A 17,110-nucleotide genomic window follows, 5' to 3' on the forward strand; every position below is an offset into this window, starting at 1 on the left:
AACACGCGTGCAGGCACGCAGGTCCCTGTCAGGCTGTCACTTCCTCCTGCCTGTGAGGGTTTTTTTTATTTTTGTCTTTTCCCCCCATATTTAGCACGCAAAACATAGAAAAGTTGGTTTCTCACTGAGCTTTCCCGTTCTCTCCCCTCTCTGCAGTCGTGACAGCTGCGAAAGGAAGGCGGCGGGAGGATGGAGCGCGAGCCAGCGGTGAACGGCCATGCTGCCCCTGTCTCTCATGGGGAAGACCTGCCAGGGGCAGAGCGCGAGTGGCAGGACATCTTGCCCCACAAACAGAAAAGAGCGGCTGACGGGGACGCGGCAGCAACGGGTGCGTCCAGCGAGGCCTGGCAGGCAGCCGGCAGCATCGCGGGGGTGTACGTGGAGGCTTCGAAGAAGATCATGGGCTTTTACGAGGCCACCAGAGAGCACCTGCTGAGTCTGGATTCGGCAACCTGCCTTCTCGAGGCCCAGGCAGCCACGGGCCTCATCACCGACCCGGTGAAGAACAGGCGGGTGTCTGTGGAGGAAGCCGTGCAGCTGGGGCTGGTGGGGCCGGAGCTGAAGGAGAGGCTGCTCACGGCAGAAAAAGCTGCCGTTGGCTTTGTGGACCCCTACACGGAGGAGAAAATCTCCCTCTACCAGGCGATTCAGAAGGAGCTGATCGGGAGGGAGCAGGGCTCCCGGCTGCTGCAGGCCCAGATCGCGACCGGAGGCGTCATTGACCCAGCCACCGGCTGCCGGCTCCCTGCGGCCGTCGCCTGCGAGAGGGGATATTTAGATGAAGAGACGAGACAGCTCCTCTCCGACCTCGGCAATGAGGACAACAAAGGGTTCCTCGACCCCAGCACTATGGAGAAGGTCGCTTACACGGAGCTTTTGAAGAGGTGTGCGGTTGATCCAGCCTCAGGCCTCCTCCTCTTGCCCCTGCGGGTCACGTTCCCAGCGCTGGGAGGGAGGGTGAGCAGCAGGGATCTGCTGGACGCTGGCATCATCGGCCCCGACGTGTTCAGAGGCCTTGAGGAGGGAAGAGTTTCTGCCCAGGAGGTAGCGGAGGACGACTCCGTTCAGCAGTTCCTGCGCGGGACGAGGACCGTGGCTGGCGTTGTCCTGCCTTCCGGTGAGCGGAAGAGCCTTTACCAGGCCTTCAGGGAGCATCTCCTCCTGCCTGGCGCTGCGCTGATGCTCCTGCAAGTCCAGGCCTCCACCGGCAGCCTGACAGACCCTGTAAAGAACAAAAGCTACTCAGTCGACGAGGCTGTCCGGGCTGGCCTCATCGGCCCAGAGCTTCACGAGAAACTGTCTTCAGCTGAGAGGACCATCACGGGGTACAGGGACCCCTGCACCAGAGAGATGCTCTCTCTGTTCCAAGCCGTCAGGAAGGGCTTTATCCCCAGGGACCACGGCATTTGCCTCCTGGAGGCTCAGATGGCCACGGGGGGTATAATCGCTCCAGGCAGGCACCTCCGCGTCCCCACGGAGACAGCTTGCAAGTGGGGGTACCTGGACGAGGCCACCAGACGGCTCCTCTCCAGCCCTACCGATGATGTGAAAGGGTTCTTTGACCCCAGCTCCGAGGAGAAGCTGGCCTACGCAGACCTGCTCACGCGCTGTGTCACTGACCCCACCACGGGGCTCCTGCTGCTGCCACTTCGCGGAGACAGTACAGGAGGATCCGCGGGGAGCCACCTCTTCCTTGACTGCAGGACCCAAACAGTTCTGGAAAACACCCAGGTACCTGTTGCTTTGGGTAAATTCAAGGGAAAGCCGGTGTCTCTCTGGAAACTCCTCTTCTCAGACCACGTCCAGAGTGAGCGAAGAGCCGCTCTCACCCAGCAGTACCTTGCAGGAACGCTTTCTATGCAAGAATTGGGTAAGGCAGTCCGTGCCAGCGTTGAGGAAATGGCTTCCACCGCTAACGTCACCTTTGAAGGCCTGAGGGACCGGGTGACAGCCGACCAGCTCCTGAGCTCTGAAATCATCAACAAGGATTTGTTCAAGAAACTGAAGGAGGGAGAAACATCAGCCAAAGAAGTTGTCAGCATGGACACTGTCAAGAAGTACCTGCAAGGGACGGGCAGTATCGGTGGGCTCCTGCTTCCCGACTCCCAGGAGAAAATCAGCATCTACCAGGCAAAGCGGAAAGGATTTTTGAGGCCAGGAACATCACTGATCCTCCTGGAGGCACAGGCTGCTACTGGATTTATCATTGACCCAGTTGCAAACAAGAGATACTCGGTGGATGAGGCGCTAAGAGCCAACGTCATTGGCCCCGACGTTTACGACAAGCTGCTGACCGCAGAGAAGTCAGTCACTGGCTACAGAGATCCTTACTCGGGGAACACCATCTCGCTCTTCCAGGCCATGAAGAGGGAGCTCATCATCAAGGAGCACGGCATCCGCCTGCTCGAGGCCCAGATCGCCACCGGTGGCATCATCGACCCCGTGCACAGCCACCGCATCCCCGTCGAGGTGGCCTACCGGCGCGGCTACTTTGACAAGAAGATGAACTTAATCCTTTCTGATCCCACCGACGACACCAAGGGCTTCTTCGACCCCAACACCCACGAGAACCTCACCTACCTGCAGCTGAAGGAGAAGTGCATCACGGAGCCATCCACTGGGCTCTGCCTCCTTCCCCTGAACAGCCGGAAGCGCCAGTTCATCGACGACGCCACCAGACAGGTGTTCAGGGGCTCCTGGCTGCCGGTCAGGTTTGGGCGGTTACGGGGGGAGAGGGTCTCCATGTGGGACCTGCTGAACTCGGAGTACTTCAGCGAGGGGAGGCGCCGAGAGATATTCAACCACTACCAGCTGAGGAAGCTCACCCTGGAGCAAATTCGCCTCATGTTGGAGGAGGAGATTAAAAAATGGGCCCCCATCAAGTTCCCAGCCATAAGAGGCAGCGTCAGCGCTTACCACCTGATGGAGACAGGCATCATTGAGAAGGCCCTGTTTGAGAAGATGCTGGAGGGCTCCGTCACACCGGAGGAAGTCCTGCACATGGACTCCATTAGAAAGTACCTCTACGGCTCTGGCAGCATTGGTGGGATTGTACTCCTGCCGTCAAACAAGAGGATGAGCATTTACGAGGCCATGAAGAAAAACATGATGGTACCAGCAGTGGCCCTCCCACTGCTAGAGGCCCAGGCTGCCACGGGCTTCATCATTGACCCAGTGAAGAACCAGAAACTCTGCGTGGATGACGCCATCAAGGAGGGAGTCATCGGGCCAGAAGTCCACGAGAAGCTGCAGCACGCGGAAGGGGCTGTAACAGGCTACAAAGATCCTTTCACAGGCAAGAACATCCCCCTCTTCCAGGCCATGAAGAAGGGCCTGGTTGCTGACAAGCAGGCCATGCAGCTGATGGAGGTGCAGATGGCTACAGGAGGCATCATTGACCCAACGTGTGGCCACTATATCCCCATAGAATCCGCGCAGAAGCGGGGCTGCCTGGATGAGGACACCAGCAAGGCCCTTTCTAAGCCCAGTGATGACAACCGGGCCTTCTGCGTCCCAGACAGCAAAGAGTCCGTGACCTACGCCGAGCTAATGAAGCGCTGCCAGAAGGATGAGATCTCCGGCTTCCACCTGCTGCCTCTGGCACAGACGGCTGCCCCTGCCTACACCGACAAACAAATCCAGGGGATTTTTAAGGAAACGGTGGTGAAGGAAAAAGGGGTCTCCCTCTGGGAGCTAATCCAGTCTGGGTATTTCACTGTGGAGCAGAGGAGTGACTTCATGGAGAGGTTCCGGTCTGAGGAAGTGTCGCTGCAGCAGCTGGTTGCTCTTGTGCTCAGACTGGTTGGGGAGATGGAAATGAAAGCCCGCACCCACATCACCCTGCAAGGCCTGCGTGGCAGCGTCCCTGCGGTCTGGCTGCTGGATGCTGGCATCATCACCGAGAAGACGTTTGAAGAGCTGGCTCAGGGCGTAAGGACTCCCGAGGAGGTGGCCTCGATGGAGAGCGTGAAGAGGTACTTGCAGGGCACGGGCAACATCGCCGGGGTGTTCGTAGAGGCGTCCAAAAAGAAGATGAGCTTTTACGATGCCATGAAAAACAATCTCCTCCTCCCAGGGGCTGCGCTGAGACTGCTGGAAGCTCAGGCAGCCACGGGATACCTAACCAACCCGGCAACAAACCAGAGGCTCGGCGTGAGGGATGCCGTGAAAGCAGGTGTTGTTGGTGAAGAGCTGACTGAGAAGCTTCTCCTAGCTGAGCGGGCGGTGACCGGCTACGCAGACCCCTACACGGGGAGCTCCATCTCGCTCTGCCAAGCGCTCAGGAAAGAGCTGGTTCCCCTGGGAGATGCTGTTCCCTTGCTAGAGGCCCAGCTGGCCACTGGAGGGGTCATCGATCCCATTCACCACCATCACCTTCCACTCCAGGCTGCACGCAGGTACGGCTTCTACGACGAGGACCTGCACCAAACTCTCTCCCAGCTGAACGACAGCACCGAAGTCTTTTTTGATCCAAACACAAGGGAGAAGGTGACCTATGGGCAGCTGAAGGACAGGTGTGTTCACGAGGCTGAGTCGGGTCTCTGGCTCCTTCCTCTCTCAGAAGACGCGATGTTCTGTGTGGATGAACAAACCATGGAGGTGCTGAAATCTGTGACTGTTTGCGTCAACATCGGGCGGTTCAAAGGACAGACGGTGTCGGTCTGGGACCTTCTCAACTCTGAATACCTCTCAGACAGCAAGAGAAGGGAGCTAGTGCAAAAATACAAAGAGGAGAACATGGAAGTGCTACAAGAAATGGTAACGATTGTCACCACAATCATCAAAGAGACAGAGGCACAAGGCAAGAGGTTTGCATTCAAGGGCCTGCGGAAAAGAGTATCTGCCAGTGACCTCTTTCAGTCCCAACTGATAGACAAAAAAACCCTTGATGAGCTCAACCAGGGGAAGAAAACGGTCAAAGAAGTCACTGAGATGGACTCCGTCCGCAGGTACCTGGAGGGCAGCAATTTCATAGCAGGGGTCCTCATACAGCCAAGCAATGAGAAGATGAGCATCTACCAGGCCATGAGGAAGGGCATACTGCGGCCAGGGACAGCACTGGTGCTGCTGGAGGCGCAGGCTGCCACCGGCTACATCATCGACCCACAGAAAAACAAGAAGTTTTCAGTGCAGGAAGCGTTAACCGCAGGTCTGATTGGAGGGGAGATTTTCGAAAAGCTGCTCTGTGCAGAAAGAGCTGTGACGGGCTACACTGACCCCTACACAAAAGCCCCAATGTCTCTGTTTGAAGCTATGAACCAAGGACTGATTGTGAAGAGCCACGGCATCCGCCTGCTCGAGGCCCAGATCGCCACCGGTGGCATCATAGACCCCGTGCACAGCCACCGCCTCCCCGTCGAGGTGGCCTACCAGCGCGGTTACTTCAATCAGGAGATGAACCAGATCCTCTCCGACCCCACCGACGACACCAAGGGCTTCTTCGACCCCAACACCCACGAGAACCTCACCTACATGCAGCTCCTGGAGAGATGTGTCCAAGATCCAGAGACCGGGTTGTACATGCTACAAGTTGTACAGGAAGGAGGAAAGTACTTCTACATTGACGAGGTTACAAAACAGGTTCTGCGCTCAAAGCCCCTTGAAGTGAAAGTTGGAAAGTTTAAGGACCAAACAGTTTCCATCTGGGAAATCCTCTGCTCTCATTACATCTCCGAGCAGAAAAGGAAAGAACTGGTGATGCAGTACAAATGCAAAACGCTCTCACTGGAAGAACTTGCAGCCCTCATCCTCAAGATAATCGAGGACACGGAGCGAAGAGGAGAAGCCCTCAAAGTGAAAGGGCTCCGAGGGGACGTGTCCATATCAGAACTGTTCAACTCTGAGATAATTGACAAGAAAACGCTAGATCAGCTGCAAGAAGGGAGTCTCACGCTTGCCAGCCTCGGAAAGAGGGACAGCGTCAAAAGGTACCTAGAGGGCACTGGGTGCATTGCCGGGGTTCTGCTCCCAGCAAGGAGAGAGAAGATGAGCATCTACCAGGCCCTGAGGAAGGGGCTCCTCACAGAGCAGTGTGCACTGGGGCTGCTGGAGGCACAGGCTGCCACTGGTTTTCTCGTTGACCCACTGAAAAATGAGAAGCTCTTGGTGGACGAGGCTGTATTGTCCGGGCTGGTGGGGAGCAACATGCACCAGCAGCTCCTGTCAGCAGAGAAAGCTGTGACAGGATACACAGATCCTCAGACAGGAAAGAAAATATCCCTCTTCCAGGCCATAAGGCAAAAGATAATCGTCAAGGAGGACGGCATCCGCCTGCTCGAGGCCCAGCTCGCCACCGGCGGCGTCATCGACCCCGTGCACAGCCACCGCCTCCCCGTTGAGGTGGCCTACCGGCGCGGCTGCTTGGATGAGGAGATGTTTCTCCAACTTTCTGATCCGGATCATGGTATCAAAGGTTTCACAGATCCAAACACTCACGAGAAAATCAGTTACAGTCAGCTCCTAGAGAGATGCTCCAGAGAAAGAGATACCAAACTGTACCTGCTGCAGGTCATGGAAAAGGAAGATGACTATTTCTACATTGATGAGCAAACAAAAAACGCCCTCGTATCAACAAAGGTACAAGTGCCTGTTGGAAAATACAAAGGGCATGTGTTATCTCTGTGGGAACTCCTCTGTTCCGAGTACATCACGGAAGAGAAAAGAAAAGAACTGGTGAAAAAATACAAAGAGGAATCCCATCACATCATACAAGGAATCATTGACACGATACTCAATATTATTAAAGAAAAAGAAGACGACAGAAGCGATGTCTGGTTCCAAGGAATCAGACAGCAAATAACAGCATCAGAACTTCTCAGTGCCCAGATAATTACGGAAGAAACAATGGAAAAACTCAATGAAGGAAAAGAGACAGCAGAAGACATAGCACAAACGGACAGTGTGAGAAGATACCTTCAGGGAACTGGAAGCATCGCCGGCGTGCTGGTGCCCTCCAAGGCCGACCCCGCCAAGTTGGAGAAGATGAGCATCTACCAGGCCATGTGGAAGGGCATCCTCAGACCAGGGACAGCACTGGTGCTGCTGGAGGCGCAGGCTGCCACCGGCTTCATCATCGACCCGCTCGCCAACAAGAAGCTCTCCGTAGACGAGGCCGTCTCGGCCGGGCTGGTGGGCAGCGAGCTCCAAAAAAAACTTATTTGTGCAGAGAGGGCCGTGACAGGGTACATTGACCCCAGCACAGGACAAAAGATGTCGCTTTTTGAGGCCATGAAGAAGGAGCTCATCGTCAAGGAGCACGGCATCCGCCTGCTCGAGGCCCAGATCGCCACCGGCGGCATCATCGACCCCGTGCACAGCCACCGCCTCCCCGTCGAGGTGGCCTACCGGCGCGGCTACTTCGACCAGGAGATGAACCAGTGCCTCTCCGATCCCACCGATGACACCAAGGGCTTCTTCGACCCCAACACCCACGAGAACCTCACCTACATGCAGCTCCTCCGCCGCTGCGTGCCCGACCCGGACACGGGGCTGCTCATGCTCCAGCTGATGGACAAGGGCTCCGTGCTCTACCAGCTGACCGAGGACGCCCGCAAAGCCCTGCAGGCCGCCCGCACCACCGTCAGCGTGGGGCTCTTCCAGGGCCAGAGCGTCACTGTCTGGGAGCTCCTCTTCTCCCGCTACGTCCCCGACCACCGGCGCCAGGACCTCCTGCGCAAGTACAAGGCGGGGACGGTCACCGTCTCGGAGATGATCTCCCTCCTCACCGCCATCATCACCGGGGCTGAGGGCCAGGGCCACGGCGCTGGCCTGGCCCGCAAGCCAACGCAGCAGGAGGCCCTGCCGCCGGCCGAGAACGGCAGGGCCGCGGGCTCCCGGCAGGAGCAGGAGCGCGAGCGGGAGCGGGAGCTGGAGCGCGAGCGCGAGCGGCAGCGGGAGCTGGAGCTGGAGCTGGAGCTGGAGCTGGAGCGGTCCCTCAAGTCCCGCACCGTGGAGGTCTCGGCGGGCGCCTTCCACGGCAGGAAGGTCTCCCTGTGGGAGCTCCTCTTCTCCAAGTACGTCTCCGAGGCCAAGAGGCAGGAGCTGCTGGCCAAGGCGCGGGCCGGGAGCCTGGCGCTGGACGAGCTGGCAAGGCTCCTCACCGTCCTCGTCCAGGAGGCGGCGGAGCGGAGCGGCAACGTGAAATTCACGGGCCTCCGGAGGCAGGTGACCGCCTCGGACCTGGTGGACTCGGGCATCATCGACAAGGACACGCTGGCCGACCTGGTCCAGGGCTCCAAGACGGTGGAGGAGGTGACGGAGATGGCCTCCGTCAAGCGCTACCTGGACGGCACGGGCTGCATCGCCGGCGTGCTGGTGCCCTCCAAGGCCGACCCCGCCAAGATGGAGAAGATGAGCATCTACCAGGCCATGTGGAAGGGCATCCTGAGGCAGGGCACGGCCCTGGTGCTGCTGGAGGCGCAGGCTGCCACCGGCTTCGTCGTCGACCCGCTCGCCAACAAGAAGCTCTCCGTGGACGAGGCCGTCTCGGCCGGGCTGGTGGGCAGCGAGCTGCACGAGAAGCTCCTGTCGGCCGAGAGGGCCGTGACGGGCTACACCGACCCCTACACCGGCGAGCAGATCTCCCTCTTCCAGGCCATGAAGAAGGAGCTCATCGTCAAGGAGCACGGCATCCGCCTGCTCGAGGCCCAGATCGCCACCGGCGGCATCATCGACCCCGTGCACAGCCACCGCCTCCCCGTCGAGGTGGCCTACCGGCGCGGCTACTTCGACCAGGAGATGAACCAGTGCCTCTCCGATCCCACCGACGACACCAAGGGCTTCTTCGACCCCAACACCCACGAGAACCTCACCTACATGCAGCTCCTCCGCCGCTGCGTGCCCGACCAGGACACGGGGCTGCTCATGCTCCAGCTGATGGACAAGGGCTCCGTGCTCTACCAGCTGACCGAGGACGCCCGCAAAGCCCTGCAGGCCGCCCGCACCACCGTCAGCGTGGGGCTCTTCCAGGGCCAGAGCGTCACCGTCTGGGAGCTCCTCTTCTCCCGCTACGTCCCCGACCACCGGCGCCAGGACCTCCTGCGCAAGTACAAGGCGGGGACGGTCACCGTCTCGGAGATGATCTCCCTCCTCACCGCCATCATCACCGGGGCTGAGGGCCAGGGCCACGGCGCTGGCCTGGCCCGCAAGCCAACGCAGCAGGAGGCCCTGCCGCCGGCCGAGAACGGCAGGGCCGCGGGCTCCCGGCAGGAGCAGGAGCGCGAGCGGGAGCGGGAGCTGGAGCGCGAGCGCGAGCGGCAGCGGGAGCTGGAGCTGGAGCTGGAGCTGGAGCTGGAGCTGGAGCGGTCCCTCAAGTCCCGCACCGTGGAGGTCTCGGCGGGCGCCTTCCACGGCAGGAAGGTCTCCCTGTGGGAGCTCCTCTTCTCCAAGTACATCTCCGAGGCCAAGAGGCAGGAGCTGCTGGCCAAGGCGCGGGCCGGGAGCCTGGCGCTGGACGAGCTGGCAAGGCTCCTCACCGTCCTCGTCCAGGAGGCAGCGGAGCGGAGCGGCAACGTGAAATTCACGGGCCTCCGGAGGCAGGTGACCGCCTCGGACCTGGTGGACTCGGGCATCATCGACAAGGACACGCTGGCCGACCTGGTCCAGGGCTCCAAGACGGTGGAGGAGGTGACGGAGATGGCCTCCGTCAAGCGCTACCTGGACGGCACGGGCTGCATCGCCGGCGTGCTGGTGCCCTCCAAGGCCGACCCCGCCAAGATGGAGAAGATGAGCATCTACCAGGCCATGTGGAAGGGCATCCTGAGGCAGGGCACGGCCCTGGTGCTGCTGGAGGCGCAGGCTGCCACCGGCTTCGTCGTCGACCCGCTCGCCAACAAGAAGCTCTCCGTGGACGAGGCCGTCTCGGCCGGGCTGGTGGGCAGCGAGCTGCACGAGAAGCTCCTGTCGGCCGAGAGGGCCGTGACGGGCTACACCGACCCCTACACCGGCGAGCAGATCTCCCTCTTCCAGGCCATGAAGAAGGAGCTCATCGTCAAGGAGCACGGCATCCGCCTGCTCGAGGCCCAGATCGCCACCGGCGGCATCATCGACCCCGTGCACAGCCACCGCCTCCCCGTCGAGGTGGCCTACCGGCGCGGCTACTTCGACCAGGAGATGAACCAGTGCCTCTCCGACCCCACCGACGACACCAAGGGCTTCTTCGACCCCAACACCCACGAGAACCTCACCTACATGCAGCTCCTCCGCCGCTGCGTGCCCGACCCGGACACGGGGCTGCTCATGCTCCAGCTGATGGACAAGGGCTCCGTGCTCTACCAGCTGACCGAGGACGCCCGCAAAGCCCTGCAGGCCGCCCGCACCACCGTCAGCGTGGGGCTCTTCCAGGGCCAGAGCGTCACCGTCTGGGAGCTCCTCTTCTCCCGCTACGTCCCCGACCACCGGCGCCAGGACCTCCTGCGCAAGTACAAGGCGGGGACGGTCACCGTCTCGGAGATGATCTCCCTCCTCACCGCCATCATCACCGGGGCTGAGGGCCAGGGCCACGGCGCTGGCCTGGCCCGCAAGCCAACGCAGCAGGAGGCCCTGCCGCCGGCCGAGAACGGCAGGGTCGCGGGCTCCCGGCAGGAGCAGGAGCTCGAGCGGGAGCGGGAGCTGGAGCGCGAGCGCGAGCGGCAGCGGGAGCTGGAGCTGGAGCTGGAGCTGGAGCGGTCCCTCAAGTCCCGCACCGTGGAGGTCTCGGCGGGCGCCTTCCACGGCAGGAAGGTCTCCCTGTGGGAGCTCCTCTTCTCCAAGTACGTCTCCGAGGCCAAGAGGCAGGAGCTGCTGGCCAAGGCGCGGGCCGGGAGCCTGGCGCTGGACGAGCTGGCAAGGCTCCTCACCGTCCTCGTCCAGGAGGCGGCGGAGCGGAGCGGCAACGTGAAATTCACGGGCCTCCGGAGGCAGGTGACCGCCTCGGACCTGGTGGACTCGGGCATCATCGACAAGGACACGCTGGCCGACCTGGTCCAGGGCTCCAAGACGGTGGAGGAGGTGACGGAGATGGCCTCCGTCAAGCGCTACCTGGACGGCACGGGCTGCATCGCCGGCGTGCTGGTGCCCTCCAAGGCCGACCCCGCCAAGATGGAGAAGATGAGCATCTACCAGGCCATGTGGAAGGGCATCCTGAGGCAGGGCACGGCCCTGGTGCTGCTGGAGGCGCAGGCTGCCACCGGCTTCGTCGTCGACCCGCTCGCCAACAAGAAGCTCTCCGTGGACGAGGCCGTCTCGGCCGGGCTGGTGGGCAGCGAGCTGCACGAGAAGCTCCTGTCGGCCGAGAGGGCCGTGACGGGCTACACCGACCCCTACACCGGCAAGCAGATCTCCCTCTTCCAGGCCATGAAGAAGGAGCTCATCGTCAAGGAGCACGGCATCCGCCTGCTCGAGGCCCAGATCGCCACCGGCGGCATCATCGACCCCGTGCACAGCCACCGCCTCCCTGTCGAGGTGGCCTACCGGCGCGGCTACTTCGACCAGGAGATGAACCAGTGCCTCTCCGATCCCACCGACGACACCAAGGGCTTCTTCGACCCCAACACCCACGAGAACCTCACCTACATGCAGCTCCTCCGCCGCTGCGTGCCCGACCCGGACACGGGGCTGCTCATGCTCCAGCTGATGGACAAGGGCTCCGTGCTCTACCAGCTGACCGAGGACGCCCGCAAAGCCCTGCAGGCCGCCCGCACCACCGTCAGCGTGGGGCTCTTCCAGGGCCAGAGCGTCACCGTCTGGGAGCTCCTCTTCTCCCGCTACGTCCCCGACCACCGGCGCCAGGACCTCCTGCGCAAGTACAAGGCGGGGACGGTCACCGTCTCGGAGATGATCTCCCTCCTCACCGCCATCATCACCGGGGCTGAGGGCCAGGGCCACGGCGCTGGCCTGGCCCGCAAGCCAACGCAGCAGGAGGCCCTGCCGCCGGCCGAGAACGGCAGGGCCGCGGGCTCCCGGCAGGAGCAGGAGCGCGAGCGGGAGCGGGAGCTGGAGCGCGAGCGCGAGCGGCAGCGGGAGCTGGAGCTGGAGCTGGAGCTGGAGCTGGAGCTGGAGCGGTCCCTCAAGTCCCGCACCGTGGAGGTCTCGGCGGGTGCCTTCCACGGCAGGAAGGTCTCCCTGTGGGAGCTCCTCTTCTCCAAGTACGTCTCCGAGGCCAAGAGGCAGGAGCTGCTGGCCAAGGCGCGGGCCGGGAGCCTGGCGCTGGACGAGCTGGCAAGGCTCCTCACCGTCCTCGTCCAGGAGGCGGCGGAGCGGAGCAGCAACGTGAAATTCACGGGCCTCCGGAGGCAGGTGACCGCCTCGGACCTGGTGGACTCGGGCATCATCGACAAGGACACGCTGGCCGACCTGGTCCAGGGCTCCAAGACGGTGGAGGAGGTGACGGAGATGGCCTCCGTCAAGCGCTACCTGGACGGCACGGGCTGCATCGCCGGTGTGCTGGTACCCTCCAAGGCCGACCCCGCCAAGATGGAGAAGATGAGCATCTACCAGGCCATGTGGAAGGGCATCCTGAGGCAGGGCACGGCCCTGGTGCTGCTGGAGGCGCAGGCTGCCACCGGCTTCGTCGTCGACCCGCTCGCCAACAAGAAGCTCTCCGTGGACGAGGCCGTCTCGGCCGGGCTGGTGGGCAGCGAGCTGCACGAGAAGCTCCTGTCGGCCGAGAGGGCCGTGACGGGCTACACCGACCCCTACACCGGCGAGCAGATCTCCCTCTTCCAGGCCATGAAGAAGGAGCTCATCGTCAAGGAGCACGGCATCCGCCTGCTCGAGGCCCAGATCGCCACCGGCGGCATCATCGACCCCGTGCACAGCCACCGCCTCCCCGTCGAGGTGGCCTACCGGCGCGGCTACTTCGACCAGGAGATGAACCAGTGCCTCTCCGATCCCACCGACGACACCAAGGGCTTCTTCGACCCCAACACCCACGAGAACCTCACCTACATGCAGCTCCTCCGCCGCTGCGTGCCCGACCCGGACACGGGGCTGCTCATGCTCCAGCTGATGGACAAGGGCTCCGTGCTCTACCAGCTGACCGAGGACGCCCGCAAAGCCCTGCAGGCCGCCCGCACCACCGTCAGCGTGGGGCTCTTCCAGGGCCAGAGCGTCACCGTCTGGGAGCTCCTCTTCTCCCGCTACGTCCCCGACCACCGGCGCCAGGACCTCCTGCGCAAGTACAAGGCGGGGACGGTCACCATCTCGGAGATGATCTCCCTCCTCACCGCCATCATCACCGGGGCTGAGGGCCAGGGCCACGGCGCTGGCCTGGCCCGCAAGCCAACGCAGCAGGAGGCCCTGCCGCCGGCCGAGAACGGCAGGGCCGCGGGCTCCCGGCAGGAGCAGGAGCGCGAGCGGGAGCGGGAGCTGGAGCGCGAGCGCGAGCGGCAGCGGGAGCTGGAGCTGGAGCTGGAGCTGGAGCGGTCCCTCAAGTCCCGCACCGTGGAGGTCTCGGCGGGCGCCTTCCACGGCAGGAAGGTCTCCCTGTGGGAGCTCCTCTTCTCCAAGTACGTCTCCGAGGCCAAGAGGCAGGAGCTGCTGGCCAAGGCGCGGGCCGGGAGCCTGGCGCTGGACGAGCTGGCAAGGCTCCTCACCGTCCTCGTCCAGGAGGCGGCGGAGCGGAGCGGCAACGTGAAATTCACGGGCCTCCGGAGGCAGGTGACCGCCTCGGACCTGGTGGACTCGGGCATCATCGACAAGGACACGCTGGCCGACCTGGTCCAGGGCTCCAAGACGGTGGAGGAGGTGACGGAGATGGCCTCCGTCAAGCGCTACCTGGACGGCACGGGCTGCATCGCCGGTGTGCTGGTGCCCTCCAAGGCCGACCCCGCCAAGATGGAGAAGATGAGCATCTACCAGGCCATGTGGAAGGGCATCCTGAGGCAGGGCACGGCCCTGGTGCTGCTGGAGGCGCAGGCTGCCACCGGCTTCGTCGTCGACCCGCTCGCCAACAAGAAGCTCTCCGTGGACGAGGCCGTCTCGGCCGGGCTGGTGGGCAGCGAGCTGCACGAGAAGCTCCTGTCGGCCGAGAGGGCCGTGACGGGCTACACCGACCCCTACACCGGCGAGCAGATCTCCCTCTTCCAGGCCATGAAGAAGGAGCTCATCGTCAAGGAGCACGGCATCCGCCTGCTCGAGGCCCAGATCGCCACCGGCGGCATCATCGACCCCGTGCACAGCCACCGCCTCCCTGTCGAGGTGGCCTACCGGCGCGGCTACTTCGACCAGGAGATGAACCAGTGCCTCTCCGATCCCACCGACGACACCAAGGGCTTCTTCGACCCCAACACCCACGAGAACCTCACCTACATGCAGCTCCTCCGCCGCTGCGTGCCCGACCCGGACACGGGGCTGCTCATGCTCCAGCTGATGGACAAGGGCTCCGTGCTCTACCAGCTGACCGAGGACGCCCGCAAAGCCCTGCAGGCCGCCCGCACCACCGTCAGCGTGGGGCTCTTCCAGGGCCAGAGCGTCACCGTCTGGGAGCTCCTCTTCTCCCGCTACGTCCCCGACCACCGGCGCCAGGACCTCCTGCGCAAGTACAAGGCGGGGACGGTCACCGTCTCGGAGATGATCTCCCTCCTCACCGCCATCATCACCGGGGCTGAGGGCCAGGGCCACGGCGCTGGCCTGGCCCACAAGCCAACGCAGCAGGAGGCCCTGCCGCCGGCCGAGAACGGCAGGGCCGCGGGCTCCCGGCAGGAGCAGGAGCGCGAGCGGGAGCAGGAGCTGGAGCGCGAGCGCGAGCGGCAGCGGGAGCTGGAGCTGGAGCTGGAGCTGGAGCTGGAGCTGGAGCGGTCCCTCAAGTCCCGCACCGTGGAGGTCTCGGCGGGCGCCTTCCACGGCAGGAAGGTCTCCCTGTGGGAGCTCCTCTTCTCCAAGTACGTCTCCGAGGCCAAGAGGCAGGAGCTGCTGGCCAAGGCGCGGGCCGGGAGCCTGGCGCTGGACGAGCTGGCAAGGCTCCTCACCGTCCTCGTCCAGGAGGCGGCGGAGCGGAGCGGCAACGTGAAATTCACGGGCCTCCGGAGGCAGGTGACCGCCTCGGACCTGGTGGACTCGGGCATCATCGACAAGGACACGCTGGCCGACCTGGTCCAGGGCTCCAAGACGGTGGAGGAGGTGACGGAGATGGCCTCCGTCAAGCGCTACCTGGACGGCACGGGCTGCATCGCCGGTGTGCTGGTGCCCTCCAAGGCCGACCCCGCCAAGATGGAGAAGATGAGCATCTACCAGGCCATGTGGAAGGGCATCCTGAGGCAGGGCACGGCCCTGGTGCTGCTGGAGGCGCAGGCTGCCACCGGCTTCGTCGTCGACCCGCTCGCCAACAAGAAGCTCTCCGTGGACGAGGCCGTCTCGGCCGGGCTGGTGGGCAGCGAGCTGCACGAGAAGCTCCTGTCGGCCGAGAGGGCCGTGACGGGCTACACCGACCCCTACACCGGCAAGCAGATCTCCCTCTTCCAGGCCATGAAGAAGGAGCTCATCGTCAAGGAGCACGGCATCCGCCTGCTCGAGGCCCAGATCGCCACCGGCGGCATCATCGACCCCGTGCACAGCCACCGCCTCCCCGTCGAGGTGGCCTACCGGCGCGGCTACTTCGACCAGGAGATGAACCAGTGCCTCTCCGATCCCACCGACGATACCAAGGGCTTCTTCGACCCCAACACCCACGAGAACCTCACCTACATGCAGCTCCTCCGCCGCTGCGTGCCCGACCCGGACACTGGTCTTTATTTCCTTACTGTTTTGAGAAAATAATTGCAAGTCCTTGTGCATTTTTTGTTTTTGTTATAGAATTGTTTAACAAGTTAGCTGTTACAAATCTTTATTTCGTGCATGCCTTTTATTTTTTTTAATTCTGTTTTTTAAAATTTTAATTATCTTCAGAAAATTTAGTTTTCTCTTTTCTTTTCCATAACCCACCCGCATCAGGCATAGTTTTTCTGTGATTCAGCCCAGAGTTGTTTTAATTTGTGTCAAGCCTTTGTCTTCTGTAGACTTTCAGGAATACAGGAATCGTCCTGGATTATCTCAGGTCATTTTGGTGAAATATGTTCTTCTCATTTTGGTTTAAATTAAAGTGCATATTTTATGGTGTATGAGTTGTTGGGACAATGGCATTTTTATTCTCCTTCTAGTCTGGTTTCTTATGTTGGTGAACGTTATTTTCTTATCAGATTTGCAGGGCATTATCAGAGCTGCAGGTTCTCCAAGATGAATTTTGCATGAGGAGGAGATTTCCGCGCAGGCACTCGGTGTGGGTGGTGTCAGGTTTTCCTGGCGTGGGATACGCTTCCTGTGTTTGCTCTTAACGCCTCAGCCTCTCTAGTGTTTCTGGGCGTGCCTGGACTACTTGCACGCTCTGCCGAGCATGGTTTGGTCTCTCACCGATACGCACACTCCGTTCTCTCATGCCATGCTTTCCATCCCTCGGGCCCTCCAGCTCTCCATGGAGCCTCTGCGGAGCTGTGCCATGGGGCCACGCCAGAGCTGCCAGCCCGAAGCGTACGTCGTGGTGCCGCATTTCTCGCCTGTCCATGCACGGCCGGGGAGCCGCAGTGGCGCGCCCGTTCCCCCTGCCCGAGACCTCTGTGCATTTCTCGGCCCCTTTTGCCATCCCGTGTCCTGAGCCGACTCAGCCCGCGTGTCACGCTCCTGGGGAGCAGGCAGCCCCAGAGCCGCTCTGCCGTGGCGTTCAGGGCTGAGTAATTCTACTACTGCTTACCTGAGGCCATTTGCCTTAATTAACCCAGTAATTTCCTGGAAAATGGGTTTTTTGCTACAGCCTATGGAGCTAACAGCTGGAAACGAGTGTCGATTGGCTGTGGAACTCCCTGCGTAACCTGCTGTAGAGCCCGGAGACGTGTGTGGGCTCAAGAAGTGATGGGGCAAATTAGCGGGAGAGAATGCCGCTGGGCTGTTAAACGTCAAGGTTGCCTCTGTCCCAGGAGGCCCCATGGCCGCAGGTTACTCAGAGACGGAAGACAGGATCAGGGAGGCGTCGGTACGGCTCACGCTGCTCTCCCAGAGTTAAACGTAGAGGCTGGCACTGGGCAGAGCCGGCTGCAGCAGAGCAGAGAGGGGACGCTCGCTCTGCGCTGGTGTAACTGCGACTGTCCCACCACCCGCACTACGA

General features: G+C 61.9%; 1 protein-coding gene across 2 annotated transcripts; it reads left to right on the top strand.

The window, feature by feature from the left end:
• Nucleotides 1–189: 189 nt before the first annotated feature.
• Nucleotides 190–16,179, top strand: EPPK1 (epiplakin 1). 2 transcript variants are annotated; one of them, XM_086741397.1, is made up of 2 exons: nt 190–7,850; nt 9,279–16,179. In XM_086741397.1, the coding sequence occupies exons 1-2, from the start codon at nt 190–192 to the stop codon at nt 15,730–15,732; spliced, it is 14,115 nt and encodes a 4,704-aa protein (XP_086597523.1). In that variant the 3' UTR covers nt 15,733–16,179. The 2 variants fall into 2 exon arrangements, with proteins under 2 accessions (XP_086597523.1, XP_010119658.2); XM_010121356.2 differs by having other exon boundaries at nt 190–16,179.
• The last annotated feature ends 931 nt before the right edge of the window (nt 16,180–17,110 follow it).

The sequence above is a fragment of the Chlamydotis macqueenii genome, chromosome 2 (genome assembly GCF_036417535.1).
Source record: "Chlamydotis macqueenii isolate bChlMac1 chromosome 2, bChlMac1.mat, whole genome shotgun sequence".
Classification (NCBI taxonomy): domain Eukaryota; kingdom Metazoa; phylum Chordata; class Aves; order Otidiformes; family Otididae; genus Chlamydotis; species Chlamydotis macqueenii.